At 38.5% G+C, this 21,496-nt stretch overlaps 1 protein-coding gene across 9 annotated transcripts in view; it reads right to left on the reverse strand.

Moving 5' to 3' along the window:
* The window catches only part of ADGRL2 (adhesion G protein-coupled receptor L2), a 181,246-nt gene that overhangs the window by 32,436 nt on the left and 127,314 nt on the right, over positions 1-21,496 (reverse strand). For 7 of the 9 annotated variants that reach the window (XM_054213326.1, XM_054213318.1, XM_054213319.1 and 4 more), the window contains exons 4-10: positions 20,709-20,818; positions 14,285-15,085; positions 6,273-6,569; positions 5,631-5,734; positions 4,604-4,789; positions 3,511-3,549; positions 414-597 (exon numbers count right to left, since the gene is read on the reverse strand). In XM_054213326.1, the coding sequence (XP_054069301.1) occupies positions 414-597; positions 3,511-3,549; positions 4,604-4,789; positions 5,631-5,734; positions 6,273-6,569; positions 14,285-15,085; positions 20,709-20,818 (1,721 nt within the window). The remainder of the gene's footprint in view (positions 1-413; positions 598-3,510; positions 3,550-4,603; positions 4,790-5,630; positions 5,735-6,272; positions 6,570-14,284; positions 15,086-20,708; positions 20,819-21,496) is intronic. The other 2 variants (XM_054213320.1, XM_054213325.1) reach the window with 1 other exon arrangement.

Genomic DNA, 21,496 nt, shown 5'->3' on the forward strand with positions numbered 1-21,496 from the left:
GGCAGAGTACGTTGCAAAAAAGTAATTTAAATTCATTAGGAACAGATTATATATAACAGGAAGGCATTTCTGCAGCTCTACAGAAAGCAGTTACCTCAAAAAAATCCATACTCTGCCATTTAAGCACTCTTCATTCCCATACGTTCTGCTAATGATTTTTCAGTGGTAAATCAACTTTGCAACACCAACTACTTTCCATTTTACACTGTATTAATGACACTAAAGAAGAATACTAATTTTGAAGACCTAAACAAGAAAAGCGTGTCTCCCCCGCTTAGAAGCATTTACCTTTCCATGAAACGTTGCGCAGCTCAGCTTTCCAAGAGTATGTGTCTATCTGGAATATTTTTTCCTGATTTTGTGTAAAGCAATGCATAACACTTTAAATTATACTTGAAAAAATATTCACTTACCGATATTTTCTGTGGGCATTGAGACTCTAGTTGGTTCTAAGAGATTATCAGCCAAGACAAAAGCCCCTTCTTCTAACGTATCGAGTAGCATTGTGGCTGCATGGGCTTGTTCTGAAGAATTCATATCCTTCCAGGACTCCAGAGCTTCAGGCCTGAGCAGGTTGTCCACTGTATCCACAATTGCCTGCATTCATTAGAAAACTATCATTAGGTCTGATTGCCCTAGGCAGCTGGGGAAAATTTCCAACGTTATCTGGTGACAATTATAATACTTAACTGTCTGAATGATTTACTGTGATTTAATGGCACTAGAAAACTATTTTCAACGTAAAAATATTTTCCATCCTCTCTCTGGATTAGCATTAATAGAAGTGCAGTTAGCCACTAGCATTGTGTGGTCTCCAAGTGGTAAACATGCAGATTTGACTCGTCTCACGTCAGATATAAAGACAGTCTTATTAATGTGCTGAAAAATGTAAAAATAAATGCTAGAAGTTTTGCCTGAAGCTTTCATCTTAGAGCTAATGTCAAAATGTGTAACTTCTATTTAAAAATACTAACGCCAAAACTGGCATTCTGCTGTTTAGCCTAAAACGACAACAATACTCTTCTGGAAACTTAGCCCAACGCATGCAGCCATAGCACTATAAACTACTTGTCTATGACAAACTGCCTTCTTTATTACAGGAGGCATGAAATGAAGCTGACTCAGTGGATATAAATTAGCCCGGGCCACTCTCACTCCCCCTCCTGTTCCTGTACCTGTTCATAGATACTTAAAAAGATTACTAACTCCCATTCCTGCACAAAGGTCAGTTAAAAAAGGAAATCAATAGAGCAAACAAGATGTCCACTGACTGTCCCTGTTATCAGTGAAGGCAAAACTGTAAAACTGAATAAAGCTGCCATTTTAAAAAGTCTTTCTTGTAACAACTCTATCATCATGTTTTAAGGTTCATTAAGCTGCATATAAAGTAACAGTAAATAAGGAAGAAGAAGAATTCAGTGACATGATTACATTATTTTTACAAAATAATCCAATCAATCACAGTAATCAGTTAATCAATTGAAGGCAGGCTCTTACATTAATGCATAATGTAACTGTGCATTGGGTATGCTGTGCATTGAGTACGACATGCATTGCTGAAACACCCTGTTTACTCTGTCCCATTTACCTAGTCATAATGTGTCATTAAGCATATATATAATTTGTTTGATCAATTTAAAAGCACTAGGAATGGAAACAGAACACATTGTACAAACAGAAAGATGTCGGTCTGGAATGCCATATTGTGCAAATAAACGAATAGGAAAAGTTGGTCAAGGCTATTGTCAGAGCAAGATTAATTAGCCTAATCCATTTTAATATCCTCTTTCTGTCTGCATTGTGAGCCACCACGACCTTCCTGGCAGGTGGAAGATACTTCGAAGTGGCATTAAAGCCTTTTTTCTTTCTCTAATGGGAGACAGAATAGTCAAAATGCTCGCACTGATATTGCTGCAGCCATTAACTAGAGTGGAACAGAAATTGGTCTGCAGAGGCCAGATTCATTAGTCACCAAGAAATACAGATCGGAGCCTCTAATCTGAGGTACAAATGAATCCTCTGTCACAAAGTGGGAACTTGCTTCATTTGCATAGTGTAAGTCAGCTTTTGATTTGTAATTTCAAGAGGTTTATTAGTCTTATCTAAGCAGAGAAGCCCATTTGAGACCTACAGAAAATGACACCAGTCGGAAATTAAGGTTGTGCTACGGTTTCTTGTGTATCTCTATATAGCGCTGGAGGTATGCATTCATTAATATGAAATGCTTTTTATTTATTATGGGAAAATCTAACTCTGCATTTTCCCTGTGGAAAATGATCCAGTAACATTTCTGGGGCATTCTCTCCTCTCAGAGAGAGGTGACCGGGCAGTGGAAAACCACGCAGTCCCTGTGATGCAGTTGTCAGAGCAACCCCGCTACTGCTCTTCTCACGTTCATGTTTACTATTGAAAATGAAGTATGAAAACTCAGTTTACTCAAACCATATCCACTGGATTTCCCCTTAGTATTAAAAAATATTTTCTAATAAAAAACTACCACAATTGTTATTTTTTGAGAAGTGAATTACTCTCCAGATCTTTGTCTCTTTTTGTCAAATTTTTGCATAACTGGACATCTCCCATCCCCTTCCTGGGCTGAAGGATAAAAGACAAAAGCGTCCTGTACAGAGAAATGTCTCTTCGGTAAGAGTCTGAATTATTTTATTATGTTGCAAAGTATTTCAAAGTTCTTTTCAAAAATCATTCTTACATTTTATCTCAAAGGGTGCAAGTAAAAATCAGTATTTCAAAAGAAACTTTGAAAAAAAGGTGCAATAAATTTTTTCAGAGCCAGACACGATCTGCCCTAGGACTTTTTTCTCTTCTTCACAGGCGCACGGTGGCATTAGTGGCATTACATTGCAGAGCAGGAGCTGGCAACTACGGACAACCATTCTACAGCAGATGAAAGAAACTGAAAATCGGGTAACAATGTGTTACATGCCTTCCATATAGCCTGGTTAATGGGACACATGGCACACATTTTACTAGTAAGGTTAGAGAAATGTTTGTCTTTACATTTTATCCTGAAGTCACTGAATCTGGCCTTTGTAACAACTCTTAAAACTGTAAGAAAGAGTGATTTTACTAGGTACAACAATACACAAAGAACAAAGCAGGCTATATAATGTACATTTTTCATGCAAGCAAATTAACTCCAAACAGTCTTTGATATAAAATACTACCAATCTGAAGTAATTTCTGTTAAGTTGCCAGCTTTTTCCTCTACCCAAAGTTGCGTTATGAGAGACATGTTTCTTCCAATTCAGATAATAACCATTTCTGCTTTTTTAGTTTTGAACAAGTTGAGGTAAAAGAGGTATAAACTTTGATCTTTAAGGGTTTTTTTCTGAGTGTTATACCTGTGTAAAGCCAACATTTGTACGGCTGTTATGGGGCACAATACACATTTATCAAAGACTGAAATACATAGGATCATGCAGCAAGATGATAAAGCGTGGCAGGTTGCTGAAGCAGGGAGAAAGCAGGGTGACAGCACAGGAGAGATACCTTAAGGTAAGCCCTGCATGTCTTCTCGCGTTTTTGGAGCTTTTTAGTAAGAAAAAAGAAAATCAGAAGTTAGAGACATTCTGGAAAGCTTCAGAAATAGCAAAAAATTAGTCTGGTGTTTCAAATCCCGAATTTGAACTATAGCCTGGACATGAGTCTAGTTTCTGTCCAGCAATGACTATAAAAAAAAAAAAAATCACACAGGAAATGTTTTTCCCCAACCTTTATACAGGTTCCCAGATATCTTTGCCCAAACTGTGGGATTTGAGTGAAAAGGTTAAAGAAGAAAATCCCTGTGTGGGCACTTGATCTGTCTCTGGGAAAACTCTTTTAAGGGCAGCCAGGGATTGTAAATAAAACTGTTGCCAAAATAATACAGGAGTGCATGGAGATCTCTCTCTAAAGGTGGCTCAAAAAATTTCGTTTGTAGCTTGTTGACTAAGCTGACGCAAGGAAGACGCCGAGAAATACAGCATTTCCTCTGAGAAAAAGAGGAATGGTAATAACACTTGTGATTTGTATTTTAACCAGAAAGACATATGTTTTCTCTGAAATGTTTCTCTGAACATCATTTCGGAGAAAACACTTATTTGTGCTTTAGATACGCGTATTAAGCATTTTTATAAAGATCAATTATAAGTGATGTTGGCGTCTTTAAAAGGCTAAGAAAGTGTTATTTTTCTGCAGGAAGTCAGATTAAAATAAAGCCCTGCACCCATGCAGAATCCCACTGATTTTATTACATGTTCAGGGTTAAAAGGATCACTGCATAAACATGCTGATTTGTTACTGAATTTCTGAGAGCTAATGCCCATTTCCCTCATACTAGTTATAACACATTCCAGATTTTAATAAGGGACACAGCTATGTATTTCAGGACCAGTCAGCTATTGTGAATTATATCTTATTCCCTAGAGAAGGTAATTGCAACTTTCCGCTGTGTATTTACTGCTGTTTTCTCTTACATGTTTATTCCAGAACTATAAGCACACAGAAGCAAAGCATAGATTAGTATTTCTGAAAGGAAAAAAAAATAAAAAAACCCCAAGGGCAGTGGTTATCCCAGCAGGAGAAGGTGACGGGAGGTGTGTACCTTGTTATAACTCCTTCCAGCAGAGTCTTTTTCACTGGGCCGCAGTTCCTGCAGCTGAGCATCCAAAATGTCCACGAGCTGCTCCATCAGCCTCACTGATGAACTAACATCGCCAGCGAAGACCGGTCCTTTGGTGTGTTTAGCCAGTTCATTGGCCAGACTAGCAGCATTTTCTCCACTTCTGATCTGAAATGACAATTTATATTATCTCAGCAGGGTCCCTTGTTCTGCTTGTGGCTCCTAATTCCAATTCCCTGTGTACCTTTGTTGTGGTGAAATAACCATTTGCACATACATTGAAATCTGCAACTAATTGAGACCAATAACGTTCTCTTTATCTCAGAAGATTAAAGGTTCTTAGATCCATGACACACAAAAGCAGTTCTTAACAGCCATCAAAACCAGAAATCAGACTGGGACTTTTGGGCTAGATCTTCTCTTCATCCTTACTTTTATTCTACTGCCATTATCAGACAGTAAGAAATCTATTTGTTCATACTAGTGCTTGAGGCATTTGAAAGTCAAGTAGCCTGGTACTGACAACAAATTATCCAGTTTTCATAAACTTAGTAAATCTCAGTAGGGAGGGAAAACACAGAAAGTGGCTCTGCGCTCTAATCATACTGTTATTAATGCACTCAGACAAAAATCTATTTATTACAGTATAATTTTTCCTGAACCAAAAAACCTTGCTGTATACCACAGTTTTTGCTGTGTGATTTATAATATTTGATTTATTAAGCAAATATAGCTTTTGTTTTTTGAACACCAGCAAAGCTACTTTGCTTTGACTAGTGATGAAAACACATAATCATAGATTCAATACAAGAACTTAGAGGGAGAGCGTACCAAAATGCACTTATGAACCTAACTGTTGGCCAATGCTTTGCACGCGAAGTATGTGTAACTCCTTCTACTTTAAATGAACACAGAGTAATAAAGACGTCTTCAATAAACTGAATTATTAATGCTCTGAGTTAAAATCCTTAATCACTAGCGTACACCAGATTAAAAGGTTTCAACCAACCTTCTGAGCCAGCTGATTTACCCAGTGTGAGGTGCAGTTGCTAAGATCAGGGCCTTTGGGGTTCCACGTTCCTGTTAAGACCACGCAGAGATACGAGGCAGTTCCTACAACAGATGTAAAAAACTACAGTGAAATGGAAACCATTTTTCTGCATGCATTCAGGAAATCGGCTACCCTGTGCTCCTAAGCAATGTTAAATTCTGAATGCCGCTAATGGCGGTAGTTGACAATAATTGACAAAAACGTAAGGAAATAATGTAGATTACAAACAGCAATAAAAAAAGTCAGTGAAAAGTACCAGACGTTTTCTGCAAACAAACAAAAAGCCCTTGATTTTTCCTGGAGCTCATCCAGAGGGGAGCTCATAATGAGAAAGGCAGCTGTAAGCATATTTCACAACAGGCCTCAAGCAAAGCCCTAAAATTTGACCTCTCAAAAGCACATGCACAAGGTAATTCTGCAGCTACACTCAAATGCTGTTTGTAGATTAAAACTTGACCATTGCCTATAGATACCGCATTCTCCAAGTAACAAAAAATCCTGTAACAGACAGCTTGAGATTAAAAAAAAATTCACCATGAGAGAGCAGCACATTGCTTTTGAAATGTCTGCTTGAAATCAAGATATTTTTAAAGGCAATACCTCGTGTTCCTTTGGGACAAGGGCGTTCAACCATCATTCCTCTTTGTGTCTGAGGCCAGCTAATCCCCCTGGCCTCAGTCGGTTCACAGAATCTCTCTGGCAAAGGGAAAAAGCTTGTCACAGGAGGAATTTTGGTTGTGGAAACGGGTGGCGGTGGCTTGGGTCCTCTGCTTCCTTCCTTTGTTCCTCCAGCTAATGTTGTGCTTATGGGACCTTTCTGTGATGTAGTGCTAGTGGTTGACACTGTGGTTTTGTACAGCTCTGCTGAAGAAGTTATTGTCACTGCTGTGGTAGGCACTGCACAGAGAAAATTAGAGTAATAATAAAGTAAATGACTTCGGAATTATAAAAAAAAAGTTCTTTAAATGTTATTTATGTCGTTTTAAAGGATTCTCTGGTGTCTCCTTTCCTTTGTCTTAATATTAGTCTTTTCTTATTGCTATTCTGGGTGCTCAAGATATAACTTGGACTGATTTTATTATTTTTTTTATGCCCAGCTCATACCAGTATGATGTTTCAGCACATTCTCCAAATAGTATCTTCCCTAATAAAAATTGATAGTTATATTTCTAAAGGCTGAAAGGCAGTACTAGGAGTTATCAGTACATAACAAACACGCTCAAAGCAATTAAAGATTACTTAATCACTTTTGCAGAAGGAATAACTCAATAGACAGAATCATTTGAATCAGCATGCCGTAAACAATGCAGTCCAGCTTTAACAACAAAGGCAGCGGGCCGTAACTAACAAGACCATTTTAAAAAAAAACAGACCCCAAAACTTCACCCACTACACACCTTCCAGGAAAATAATTACGATAACATCTTCCTACCCGGCAGTCATTCTGCTTGAGAGTGCCGCAGCATGCCCCATTAGCTCCCAACAGAAGCAGCCCCGAGCATGTACGTGGTGTTCTCGTGTTGGAACGTTTCGGGCCTTAACATCCTTTTTTGATAAAGCAGGTTTGAAGACACAAGTCGGTCAAGCCGGTGGCAGGAACCTAGTTTAATCTTTTATGCAACATTAGGATCAGCTTAGGTCAAATCGCTTCTGCCTGGGACCGGTGGCCGCTGACTCCACTGCCCCGTGTCAGGAAGGCGCCGCCACGTCGGGAGCGGCCGAGGCACAGCCCGAGCCACGGCCTGGTTGTGAGGCTTCGGGGGGACAGTACTAGGTAATGCTTAATGTTCTAGGTACCACCTAATGCTACTGCAGACAACAGCCCCGCATTCCTGTTCATCACCTCCAAATGCATGCCCAGCAATGGCTGAAACAACGCAAGTGAGCAATCTAACCAAAACGGTTATCATTAGTTATTTCCCAATCTTCATTAGTGTTCACTGTGCTTTATAGGCACATAAAAGCGCAGATCCTTGTGCTGAGAATAAATAAACTCGTAGCCAGTATTTTTTAAATCCTAACTGATACTGAAATAAATGAAGCTAATTTTAGGATTAACTTCAGTGAATAAAGTGGCTTTTTTCTTTCTTTTTTTTTTTTTTTCTTCTGCTACACCCTTGAACTCTGACTTACTGGACAATGCATCTTCTCTAAATTAAATCATAAACAAAAACCAAAAGAAGAGCTGCCTCACTTCCTTTCAGCATATGTTTTTTTAAGTCAGTGTTTTGAATAAGATTAACTTTCAGTAGTTTGGCAGACAATCAATTATTTCAAAATCCCTTTTCAATTACATTTCAGTTATAATATATGAGGAAACTCAAATACGAATTTATCTTTTTTATTTTCATACAAATTTAGAGCGAGTTTTTGAAGATCACGATCTGTTTTTGAAGACTGAATGCAAAGCTGTGCTTTTCCTCCCCTGCAGTTGTGCTGAACTCCTGGCGCAGCCAGCTACGCTGAAACCCGTCGAAATCCCCGGATCCGTTCTGCAAGTGCTTGCCTGACATCTTGCGAAACTGCTGTAATTTTCCTTTGATTACAATGCATCCAGCCTTCTAGTGCTTTCCCAATTAACATTTGTCAAAAGCATTTGCAATCACTTGCAAAAGTGTCAGGCAGCGCCTGCTGAATCAGGTCCTGGGGAACGGGGAACTGGTGGGGATGGAGAATGATGCAGAGGACAACCAATTATTACTATCCCTCCCCTAACACATTGTGCTAATTAGTACATATTTAATCACTGAAATGTGTATTAGCATTATTGCAATTACTACTCAAAACCTATGATGTTTAGGATAGCTTTGTCTCAGGAGCAAAATATCGCTGTAAGAATTCATAACAACTCTCTGAAGTTCAGTAGCGAGGTAACAATTTTCAGAACATATTTTGTGTTGCACCCTGAGCTAAAATATCCTGCTGCCATTACACAACTTTAGGTAGAATAATTTTCATGTTATCCATTAAAATCAATTTCCAAGCATATCACCTATGATTCAAGAATGACCTGCATAGCTTAGCAGTAGCACATACTTTAGAAATATGTACCTCACATTTTAGGAGAAAGACTTCAAACCACCTCTCTCACAAAACCGCAAAAAATACATATCATTTCTGAGAGATTTTCTCCTGAATTAAATTTAAGAAAAGGAGAGAAGTCAGTATATTTAAGAATGTGCCAGGGAAGTTCAGACAGTGCTGGAAGTCTGGGAAAGAAGGAGGCTGGAAAAATAAGAAACAACCGAACACATCGTTTTAAGGAATACATGTAGCTTTTAGAAGGCAGATCATTTTGTTTTTAATGACCTGTTGGGGAACTCAATCTGCAAGACCATTCTCCGGAGCTGCAAGAAGACACACGATAGCTGCCACCACCTGATGTGTCTTGTTCTGAAAACTGAGGGTGATGGCATCTGCCGGCCGCCAGGCACTGTCTTGCCGAGCGCTTTACCCATATAAGATAATGGCACTGATGATTAATATGCCGCAACTAAGAAGAAGAACAAACTCCACGTCGAGGGTATTAACCTATTGTTCCAAGCAGCAGGGGTGAGCCTGTACAAGGCTGAAGATGAGTAACTTTTGTCCAATGCCAAAAAAGCTGCTTTTACAATGCGTGATTCTATTTTGGACTTTTTGACTAGGCTTGACATGCCGAGGAGAAAACCAAACCCTCTTCTGTCGTCTTCCTTTTTTTTAAGAATAGGTGTGTCTCATTATCAGATGAAGACAGTCTTTGTAAAATTAAAAAATAAGAAAAAGAGTAATAGGAAGTAAATCCAAAGATGCTAGTTGAGAGTAATTAATTTACATTTGTTTCATGCAGTTCCTAACAGCTGATCTGAACAGTTATGCATACTATCTGTTTCTAAAAATGAAGACACCACTGGAGTAAAACTTAACACCTGTTTAACAGTGTGATGTCTATAAAAAACATAACACAATTGCCTAGGACAGCAGGGGAAAAGTAACTTTGTTTCCCCAACTGACAGTGAAGAGCAGATTTAGAGAAGGCACTCAAGCTATCTAGTATTCTTTGCCAACAGGTTTCCGTTCTAAGCAGGCATAAAATACGTTTTAAAATAAACAAACCAAGCCAAAACAAAAAAAATCCCTACCCAAAATACAGCTCTGACCTTAGACTTAAAATTGTGTTGGAATGCCCAGACGATGTTCCACTTCTGAAAATACTAATGGCTCCATTTCCATCTCTGGCATCTGGGTAATTTTAGAAATGAGCTGCATGGATTTTTCAGTTAAACATGTGTTTTTACCGGTCAGATATTTCACTATATTTGGACACATGAAAATCTATGTACCTGCCTTCATTTTCACAAGGTGTCATACACTGAGCTGCCGTGCGAAGCAAGAGAGATCACAAACCTGTGCAAATCCAGATTTCCCTGCCGCCTGCTTATTACCGCTATGTGCCTGTTTTCATGCTTCAGTGAATAGCAGGGAAGTCACTAAGACTTACCTAATTACCTATAGGTTCCAGCTATTATGCTGGCCAGTACTCTATTGACCCTGCCAAATCGTATTTAGTTGGAAGTGAAATGTTTACACAGCCATTTATAAATTTATACCCTGAAAATGATAATAAATACGCCACAAAATTAGCAAAATACCTATGATGAAGAAACGTGCTATCTGGTCCCCATTATGTTGTCTTTACTTGTACAACCGCTCTTTCATCAGTCTGTAGTGTATCAGACTCGATATAATAGTAAAGATCTAATTTACTTAACAATTTCCTGCATGACTTTGTCGTAGATTCTTGGCATTATAAAGATTTAGTTGCACTGGTTTCCTATTATTTCAAGCCCTTGGTGATAGTACTCTCCGAATTTCTGTTCTGTCCGCACTCACAACATCCATATTTTCCTGCAGTGATCCAATAAAACTTAATGATGGGTATCATGGTACAAAAGGGGAGACAACTTCAGTTTGAACAGTTTGCACAGTTAGCGCAAATTGGGATGAGTGTAGATGAAATCTCTCCCTAACGCACTAACACAGAACAAAAGGATTTATCTTCTTTTTGTTACCAAGGAAACCTTACAATGTAATGCTCATACTCACTTTTTAGGGGGAAAATTCCCTTCATTCTTCCTGATCTTTTTAACTTAAAATTCCTTTAAAAATTCCTATTTCAATGAGGATTCATGTGGTCCCTTGGATACCTCCTTCAGAAAGAACGTAACAGGACATATATCCACTAAATTTACCAAGGATATAAGAACTCTGGTTTGTTCCCAGTTTTTCATAGTTGCTTTTTGCAGGGCCTGATGTATTTTATTTTAGTTCTAAATCAGGGGTTTGATTTTTAAATGTAATTTTTACACATCCTTATAAAATGTACTCTTCTGCAATATCTGAGTCCTACTTGTAGCTCTGAAAGCCATTTCTGCATCTATGTACTATAATTCCCATGAGAAGAGAGAACAAAAAAAACCCACATGAAGAATGAGGTTAAGGGGGAAGTTCTAAGGGCAGCAGACACAATTACCCAATTGCCAGGGTAAAACGGTAGCCTGGCTGCGGCATCCGCGGTTTTAGAAATCTGAAGATTAAGAAAATAAGGATATAGGGAACACGTAACATAGTTGCAAGAGGAGAAAATGGCGTAGGTTTGCGGCAAGGGCAAGGGCAACATTAGGTTAATTATAGTGGTATTTCAGAGGTTTCCATAGGTAGATTTAAAAATGAAACAACAGAGAAGAAAGGAAGATTTGGGGTCATGGATGAGTCCAAGATTTTGGCCCTGGGAGCAAATGTAAACTCTCGACCCCAAAAGTGTGACTCAAATGTGACAAATTCATCTTTCATGACGGAAGAAAGACTGTTGTTTTTGAAGCACTGGGTAGCTGGAAGTTATGGTGTAGACGAGAACTGATAGCCAAGACAGATAGATGAGGGGGGAAAAAAAGAATCAGCGTGTGTCTATATATCATTATTGCTCCCACGGCAACAGAAGGAACACAGATTGCTGAGTTTCCCACAATGGCCCCAAGTTAACCATTCGAACAGAAAAGGCCACGACTTCCAATTTTGAGGCACTGACCTTGCGACACCATTAAATACTTGATATTAAAGTACCATTGCGAAAAGACACTAGAAGTTTCTTGTGTTAGGTGATCTAAAGAATGTTATCCTAACACCTCTGTCTTTGAGTAGACGATTAAGAAATGTGAGTCAACCACAAAAAAACCCCAAAATAAAACAGATCAAAAGAAACACAAAAATGCCCTTCGTCAAACGTGCTGAAAATCTGGTCTAATGTCATATGAGATGAAAAAAATTCAAATGTGTATTATACATATAGATCCTTTAACTGTGTAACAACAGAAGGATCGATCTTCAATTTATACAGACTTTGTGCTGAAACAAAGAGGAACTGAGAATACAATACAAATAAATTATAGAGTTAGAAACTGTACAGAATCTTTTCTTGGTTTTATAGCAGTACATCTCAAGGACAATCACATTAGATATTTTTTCCTTTAATTTAGTAGTCTTTAACTACAGGCAATTGGCTTAGGCAAAAGAGGAAATGAACTGAAACATATTCTAGATCTGCTATGTACAAATCCACACAAAACTAAAATATTTTGTATTGGTTCTATATAAGGAAAAATACCATTTGCGAATATACGCATCATGTATTCAAATAAATCTATAAATAAATTTTTATATGGTTTCTATATTCCAAAAAGGCCATAATTAAATATATTGTCATAATGCATTTAAAACGCGAACTTGTACATCACTCAGAAAATACTCCTCTGTCTTCACGGGTGAATGGGCAAAGAGCTCTGACGAGAGGCAAGCACCCTGCAGTGTGCCCTGGATCCCTTCTTGTCTAGGTCTGTTTGGAATAAACTGTTTCTCCCCATGCAAGGAACTCAGGAACCTAAAGGGGTGCTGGTGGATGCCCCGATCTCTTTCTGATATTAGATGGGATGTGGCCAGTATATGTACTATAACTTAGGATCTTGGAGACTCTCTCATAATAAAAACATCATGAAATGTCTTACCACCTTTGGTGGTTTACTAAAGCTGAGGAAGGATTCTACAAAGCCTTTTCTTCTCTCCCTGCTCTTCCTTAACACTTTTCCCTCAATGCAATGATTTAAAGATTAGCTTTTGCCACATTCATGGCAGCTGCCTGAACTGTGAAAGCTACTTAGAGCCTGCACGTCCATTTTCTCCTCTTACTATTAAAGCTTTGGAGAATTTAAAATGCATCTTCATCTCAGTTAAACCAAATGAAAAGTGACATGCATGAGAGCGTATGAAAATGAAAGCTATAAATTTTTTCTAATTACATAGGTGGGTATGTCTCTGCTAAGAGCAGTCCCAAAGCTCCCCTGAGAAGTGGACCAGCTTGACGTACAGAGCGCAAAGCTTCCCAGGACGGCTGCCCTCGCGGCCAGAGCTCAGTCCCCAAACACCTGGAACCTGCCTCAGCCTGGCCACGTGTTGACAGGGAGGTCTGCAGGACTATCAGTTCTAAACTGCTTTGTTCTGCTGCATCTTACGTCCTTTTGTACCTAGGAAAAGCTATACGCATACTGGTGGTGTTGCGTGCACACTTAAGTTGTTTGCACTGCTGTGTATGAATCAGCTTCGCTGAAGTGGGATAACTACTTTTCACGTGAAGAAGCCATTATTACTACTTTTTTGAAGTAGAAAAAACGGCTGCTATGCATGCACACCAGTTAGATGAGAGATGTGAAGTATTACCCTCATTGCTAAAGCAGCTTATCAACATTCTGTTCCTTGCTGCATGCATCTCCTGCCACGGAGCATTTCTCTTGGTATTTACTTTCCCCTGCAGATGTTAATATGTGGCTGTGCCTGTTCTTGTCATTTTAGGGATTTCTGAAACCTAAAGATCTCCGTTTTTCTTTCCTCTTTTGGCAGCTAAGCGTCTTGTCTTTTAGGTAGTTGTTCTAATTAGTTGTTCTAACTTCAAGTGAGCTGAACTGCAATTGTAATGAACTTACCGAGAACCCTGCTAAAAAGAGGTCAGGTAATCTTGTCTAACCCGGCATTAGAAACTATGAAAATAGGGCTGCAGAAAAATATTTACGATTGGTATTGCACATTAACCCCATACACCTCCTCTGGGACCCCCCTGCACACACCACTCTCAACTGCTGGCGCCAAGAAGTTAAAAGGTCTGCATGAACGTTGTAATCAATTCAGAAGTCAGGTAACACCGAGCGGACAGGAACAGGGCTCTGGCTCAGCGTGAATGAACTCGAACTTACTTTAACTATAAAAGTGAAACTGACTGATGGTATAAAGTAAATAAGCTATTACCCAACCGATTGCCAAACACAGAAAAGCTAAACACTTGTATAAAGAAAAAAAAAATAAAAGAAGAAAAGTACAAGCCTGCAAATTAAGTAATTCCATCTCTCTTCACAGGTGCTGCAAATTTGCCTTGCACCAGTGTAACGCTGTACTGCTCAGCACAGCGCAGGCAAACTCCTCCTCCTTGCCTTCCTGCAAAGAGCCAAGTCTAAGACCAAAGATAATGTAACGTAGTTACCTGAATGGAAGCACAAAGAGATGAAAAATGAGAAAAACCAAATCCTTACCTTGGGCAGGATCAGGTGGGCCAAACTCCAAAGAATATCGCAGAATGAAGTTGTTATTCCACACATACAGCTGGTTGTCTCTGGGGTTGTAATCCACTGCGGCGATGTACTGGTACTGGTTGGGGAAAGGAATGTCCACGTGCTCGCCTCTGCTTAGCCTGGTGTTGTAGATGTAATCAATGGCGTTCTTGCCCGTCTCGCTCTCATTGTCCTGATACACCGACCGCACTACATACAGGACACCACATATCATAAAAGCATTGGAGGCCGCCCGTTTGTCATATGTCGTTTCCCAGGTGGCTTCAAAACGCAGGGTGTAGGGGTTCAGCTGGCTAATTACTATCATTCCGTTGTTTTGCTCCGTAGCATAAATTACCCATAAGCCATTTTCATCAACTGCCAAGTCAATATCAGTCTTTCCTCCCCATCGGTATGGAGAGGTGTCATGGTAATTAGCATAATTGATTATGGCCTCTCCGCTCTTAATTCTAGTCCTCAAGTCGAATTTTACTATGTTCCTAGTTCTTTCCTTGTTAAAAAAGACAGCGCCATCATACACTACAAATCCAGTACCATCCACTCGATTTGGGAGTTTATATGTCGTCTGCTGGCGTCCGTTTTGGAAGTCCTCTAAAGAAGCATATTCTATCAAAGTATCGGTGCGATACGGAGTCCATGGCATGAAGTATATTTTATCTGCAGCCTGGAGAGGATCTTTGCACCAAGCACCTGCTTTTTGTTCAGCTTCATATAAATACGGTGAGTCCACAATTGCTTTCAACGTCCCCGGGCAAACAAAAACTAACAGTCACAGAGAAAAGTAAGACAAGAATTATGTCAAATTAAGACTGTCTCATAATAAAAAGAAATAAAAAAAGAAAAAAAAAAGGTAGGTAAATCATAATGACTGTGTCAGGAAGAAAAAAAATCAATTTAATTGGCACTAGATTATACCTTATGTTATAATTAATGCAATTATCACCCTTTATCATCCACTTTTCTTAAAGTTACCATGTTCTTGCTGTACCAGTATGGCAAGTGGATGGGAACTGTTTTCACTAGTACAGACCAAGGCTCAATGGCATACACAGACAGCTGAAAATGTAGAGCTACTCTTGCATTTTCGTCTTAGACTTTTAGTGAGTACGCATTAACGCTCCAGAGCTTTTAACTGGTGTGCAGCAGTGCGCTAGGTCATTTCAGTCCAAAAAAAAATCACATCGACTTGTTTAGAACTTTAAGAAGTGGTGAGGCTGAAAAAGGAGGTGCCTCAATTAAAAATAAAGGAACAAAACAAATCATCAGGTATATAGAGAAAGCAATTAGGAGCAGAGAAAACAAAACACAACCAAAGCAATGAATGAAACAGACCAGGAAACCCTGTAACCATGGCATGCTATGGAGAGGGTTCTGGAAGCCAGGCAAGATGACACTTGATTAACAAGAATTTACCCAAGGGTGAGAGAAAGAGAGGGAAAGAAAGACAAAGAGAAAGGGAGAGAAAAAAGCAAGGGAGTCTTCCCTCCAGCCCAAGTATTTCAGACACTATACCCCGCCACCTACTTTAAGCAGCCAAGTCACTTTATTGCAAACAGTCGACTTCTTTATGAGGTGTACTTATGAGATCCTGCTGATTATCATAATATAAGAGTGTTGTGGGGAGGGGAAGGGAAGAGGTTAACATCCATAAGGCACATAACAAGGAGCTGGGGTTTGGACTGTGTACGTTATTTACCTTTTTGCTCCACTTCTATTTTAAGCATCGGAAGAAAAATAAAAAAGTGCAAGGAAAAAAGAAAGAAGATTAACATAAATTGACTAGTAATCTAAAGATTAAATTAGTAACAGACGCTAAATATAGGGAGAATAAGAACTGCACTATATCGGATAAAGAGAAACAGACAACAGGAAAACCTAGCAGGAGAGAGATTCTACGGTTACACAAGTGAACATGGATCAATCATTTGAGTAGATTAAGGAGGCAATACAGATATGTTGGCATGTAGTTTCACTTAGTGAACCTGAGTAAATAATGAATGACTTTACTAATGCATGCTACACACACTCTTCTTCTTCTCAAAGTATAATGCTATCAAGTTGGTTTTTAAGTGACACATTAATTTATCATATATGTGCGAGTACACATATACATATTATATTAATTAGATAATTACAAATCCAAAATGCAGTATATTAATTATATAGGTTTGTATGTGTGCTTATTAAACCTTCCCCCATCTTTGCCCCAGACATCCCTCTGCTTTTCTTTCTTGTAAAGAAAGCAGCTTGCGTCCTTTAGCTCTCCTTAGGTTTTATTTTATTTGTTTTCCTGAATGTTAATCTTGAGAACTTTTGCCACTTCTTAGTCTATAACTGCAAAATCAGACTAGAAGGAATTAAGCAAAACCATCTAGAAAAAAGAAGCAAAAGCACAGTAAGCAAGAGGAAGAGAGAAGAAAAAATTAACATTTAGCCCACTCAGATATTCTCCAGCATCATCGATTAAGCCCGAAACAGCAAGCTAGTATGCAAGGACAGTCATACTAAGCGTTTAAAACAAATATCCACCCCATCACCATACACAGAAAATATAAACTGAACCCGATTAACAAAGTTATACTACTAGAGCAATTTTTCCCCAAGGAAGTTTTAAGGAACATATACAGGAAGACATATAGCTGAAGTCCAGCTAGTAAATAGCTCTCCAATAATTATTTGCAATAAAATCTATTTCACATACTCAGTAGCCTTTGAAGTATGCTCCTTAGTTTCATAAAATGACCTGGAAAATGACAGACGTAACAATCTGTGTAACAGTAGCTGCTGATACCAAGGAAGTGTATCAAAACTATTTGCACAGCTATTACATTTGCAGTATTACGGTATTATCCTGAAGAATGTATTTGTATGTTTCATATGAAGTTTTGGATTTTCAGTTTCATTTAACAAAATTACATATGATTATTTTGAGAGAATGGTATTGGCTGAGCTGATCTAGTGTTTCTTCAGGGAACAATTCCAAAACTTGATGGGGGATTGGGAGGGCGTTAGTATTCTCAAAATGAGCAGTTTTCCTAGCCTTTGTTCACTTCTACATCTTGAGGTAAAATACTTGTTTTTCTGCATTTTGTAATTCTTGAGTTATCCGAGTAAACAGAAGATGTATTCTGAGGTGAATTCCTGTGTTTCACAATCAGCATTAATGACTTCCAGATTATTCTGTTTGTGAACTTTTATGCATGAGTTTATTCCTCACCAAAGAGCAATATTGATATTGTACCTGCTTAGAATTAGTAATAAGATAGGGAGAAAAAGACAGGGATAACTAAAATCATTACTGGCATGTCGGCTCTGCGTGCATTGGTGTACAGCTGTACGTTTTTCAGGGACAGATGGGCTTACTGAAATAAACAAATGCTGCAAAGTCCAATCAATACAGACAGAGAGAGAATAAAGCACTTTAAAACGTTTTCTATTGAATTCCTGAGTCCAAAAAAGGCTTAAAATAAAAATGCACAGATGTACAAAATGGTACTTTTGATGTTCTTCTTTATAAAAGGGCTGACTTCTGTTATTCAGTCAAAGTGTCAACATACATTGTGCACCATAATTGAGAGAAACGTCAAGTATGGTACTCTCAATTTCTTTGTAATTTAATCAATAACACTCTTATTTTAGGACAAAGCAATGCCTATCAAATTTGGCTAGAAATTTAGTTTTGTTGGCGATCCAACTGAGTATCTCAATAGATTTTTTTTTTCCCTAAAGAGGATTAGAAAAACCTCAGCAACAGGTCTACACTTTGAGATGCAAAAAAGGAAGCTTTTCATTAAGTACGTTCTTATGAGGCCGATGAATACAGAACCCAGACATAGCTCAATCAATATGTATGATCAGCAAAGCAGCTATGTATTTCTGGAGGCCAGCGAGACATAGAGGAGTTCATAAACTGCATTTTGTACAAGGGTGACACCAACTCCAGTGTGTAAGAACTTCCAACTTTTATCGCAAAACCTGGACTGAAAGGTGCCACAGTGAAACACAGTAAATTTTGCAGTCTTGCAGTAACTGAAGATGAAGTTCAGAAAAAGAACTGAACTTTGGCTAGAAGTGCTGTGATCAACAAAAACCTCTCTTCCTAGACTCACACAAGCTTATCCAAACTTCCTAACAAGTCTCTTATGCTGGGACAGCCGCTATTTGCAAACTTAATGATTTTAGTCACGCCATAAATTTAGAAATGGAGCACTGGAACAAGTAAGGGGGTAAAATCAGACTCAGTAACCGGAGATTATCAGGCGTCAAAAAAAAGAGACTTGGAAAAATACCAGGATAGGCTTTGTGGGACAGGGAAGAAAGATGGTCAATGATCAAAACAGCTACTGAAGCACAATGTGCTTTGAAATCAAACTTTGAAACTCATTTTAGTAACTGGCAACCTTTTTGATGACTGCTGGTAACGACAGGTGATGCCTCTTAGAGTTCTGGAATTGGGTAAAGTGTCGTCATTGTACATGCTGCAGCTGACAAACTCCAAAACTTACAGACTTTGAAAGACAAGAAGTATCCAGAATCCCGAGTTATGACAGACACAGAATTACATAATTCAAAGGGTAGGCCAATGCAATTGACAGTAAACAAAAATAAACATTTTAAAAGCAGAATAACTACACGTTAGAGTACAGGGTAGGCCGCGCTGTGGCATTATACTTCTGAACACTGGAAAAGAAAAGATTCCTGTAGATAGCAGTACCCAATCGGTAGAACATATCCACACTTCTCTTCCTAAAACAGCATAAAAGATTATGTTTGAACATTATTTGCATTATACTTTTTCTCTACGAGCTAGCCTACTGGAACTGGAAACGTAACCTCTTGTCATTTGACTGACCTCATGGTTTGGAATCAGATGCACTGCCCTCTTTCTGAGAATTTGGGAATAAAAATAGCGCTAAAGTAAAAGTGATCTTTGTGGAACAAAACTTCGGTTAGATCGGGGTAAGACATCACTCCTTAAAAGTGGCACAAGAAGAACGGTTACAACAAGCCACAGATACTACACACAGGAGGAATGGTACTAGGGATCACTGTATGCAGTAGGCTTCCAATCCTACAAATGGTACAGAAAAAAAATCAGCAAGCAACCATTTCACAATGACACAGCAGAAATGAAGAAAAAACAGATGATCTGTGTTTGGCCTTTAACAACAGTGAAGGTTCAATGTGGTGAAGCAGTACAGAGTAGCAGTTCGGCTTAAGAAGTCTGAATTTTAAAATTGTGCAGGAAACAGTACGGACAGTTTTGACATAGCTTTGCTTATGCCAGAACTCATTTCCTTCCTTTTTGGATATATACTGTCACCAGTGATTTTTGCATCTCAGACTTGGCCTGTTTCCTGTACCAACAGAAAATGTGACTTTGGTTAAGAATTACTGCAGATCAAGAAATTCACGCTTAATAGTGACTTAAGGGAATGATCAGTGCACTGCTTAAATTCCATTGCAAACACAGCTATTTCTCTGTTGAGTTATGAGACGAGGGAGAAGTCACTGGAAAGAATGAAATTACAAGAAAGCAAAACCAGTTAAAAGTGTCGAATCTACATAACTTTTATAAACATGCATACATGTCAATGAAAAAAAGCATTAATTATTGCAAGGAAATAAGAAGTATGTCTAAAGCTACTGAATTCTGGCATTAGAAAGAATATTGTCCAAAACTGATGAAGTATCCATAACTTCAAATTTTTTTATCTCAATATGATTTCAGTATTTACTTTGTTTTCAGGGAAAAATTCTTTTTTGGTAGCTGTCTCTTTACATTAAAAGTGAACATTTCTTTCTCACTCTTTTCCCCATTGCTTTTAAGAAGCAAGTTTGTGTAACTCATTGATGAATTATTCACTCCGAATCTGTGTTCACTTATAATGTGCCCCTGAAGCGCAACGTCCTCTCACCACGTCCCCCAGCTGGGGCATTTGCCTCTGAGTGTCAGTGGTGGGTTCTGCTGTGCACCCAAAGTCACCAACAACAGCAGGTAGGCTTTCAAGTAGATCATGATTAAAATTGAAGTCAATTCCTGCTTTAGAAGTCTGTGAGCCAAGCCAATTTGTCAGCAACTGGTAGCGGGCAAAAGTACAAATTTCTATCTGGCCTATTGAATAGCTAATTTGAGTTTGTTTTCTGGAAAAACAGTAGCCTTAAAAGCCAAACACTTAAGAACACAGACAGACACTTGGCCAGCATCACACCATGGCTTCCTTCCACACTTCGTGAAGCTAATTGGAGGCCCTAGTCTGCAAGTGCTCTGCATGCATAATGGGTCCGTGGGCCATAAACATATGCTTCTTTTCCATGTGACAGCACTCCCGCTTTAATTGTGAGGGCCAGAGGAAGTGAGCAAGAATAAAAAGATTATACTTACTGTAAGGAACACATTCATACTGAACTTCTAGATATTTGTATGTTCCAGGACAAGGATCAGGAAACACATCTGACCCAGTAACTACTATACACTGTGTTCGGTTGTTGCACCTGTAATGGGAAAAGGACGCAAGTTAATTAATTTAAAATTACATTCAATTTGCAAGTTCATACTGAAGTACTATATGCAGTGCTAACTCGCTTCACACTTGGGCAGTCCGATCCATAAGACAACAAAGTTAATTAATACTGGATCAGTCAAAGCCCATAAATAAGGCTTCAAGACAGTACTTCAGTTCAGGCTTTATACTTTTAAATTTGGAGACGGATGTTATCTCAAGTGTCACTCGTTCCCACTGGTAGATACAGCTGTTGCAAATATATACTGATTTGATACTAACATTCAATAAAATCAAAGTGCAAAGATGATACAAAATAAAAAAATGTGTAATTTTGAATAATGTACAATAACACAAATGAGGAATTCCTTCCATCTTTAGACCTATGAATTCTGCTGAATGGTTTTACATTTTGTTATGATTCAAGAAAGTTAAGATTTTGATTGGAAGAGTTATTGCAGACAAAGAGCATTAGCATTTCCATTTTAATTATTTTAGGAGCAATTGGTGGACTCTAAGCTTCCTCTGTTGGGTTACAGGAAGAGGTAAAGAATGACTGTCTGAGGAAATAAGAAAAACAGTTAAAAAGAAGAACTGCAAGAAAATGAATTAAAATATATTTTAGAGGAGACTAAATACTGAAACATATATATGATTTGCTTAACAATGA

This window comes from Rissa tridactyla, chromosome 8 (assembly GCF_028500815.1).
Source record: "Rissa tridactyla isolate bRisTri1 chromosome 8, bRisTri1.patW.cur.20221130, whole genome shotgun sequence".
Taxonomy (NCBI): domain Eukaryota; kingdom Metazoa; phylum Chordata; class Aves; order Charadriiformes; family Laridae; genus Rissa; species Rissa tridactyla.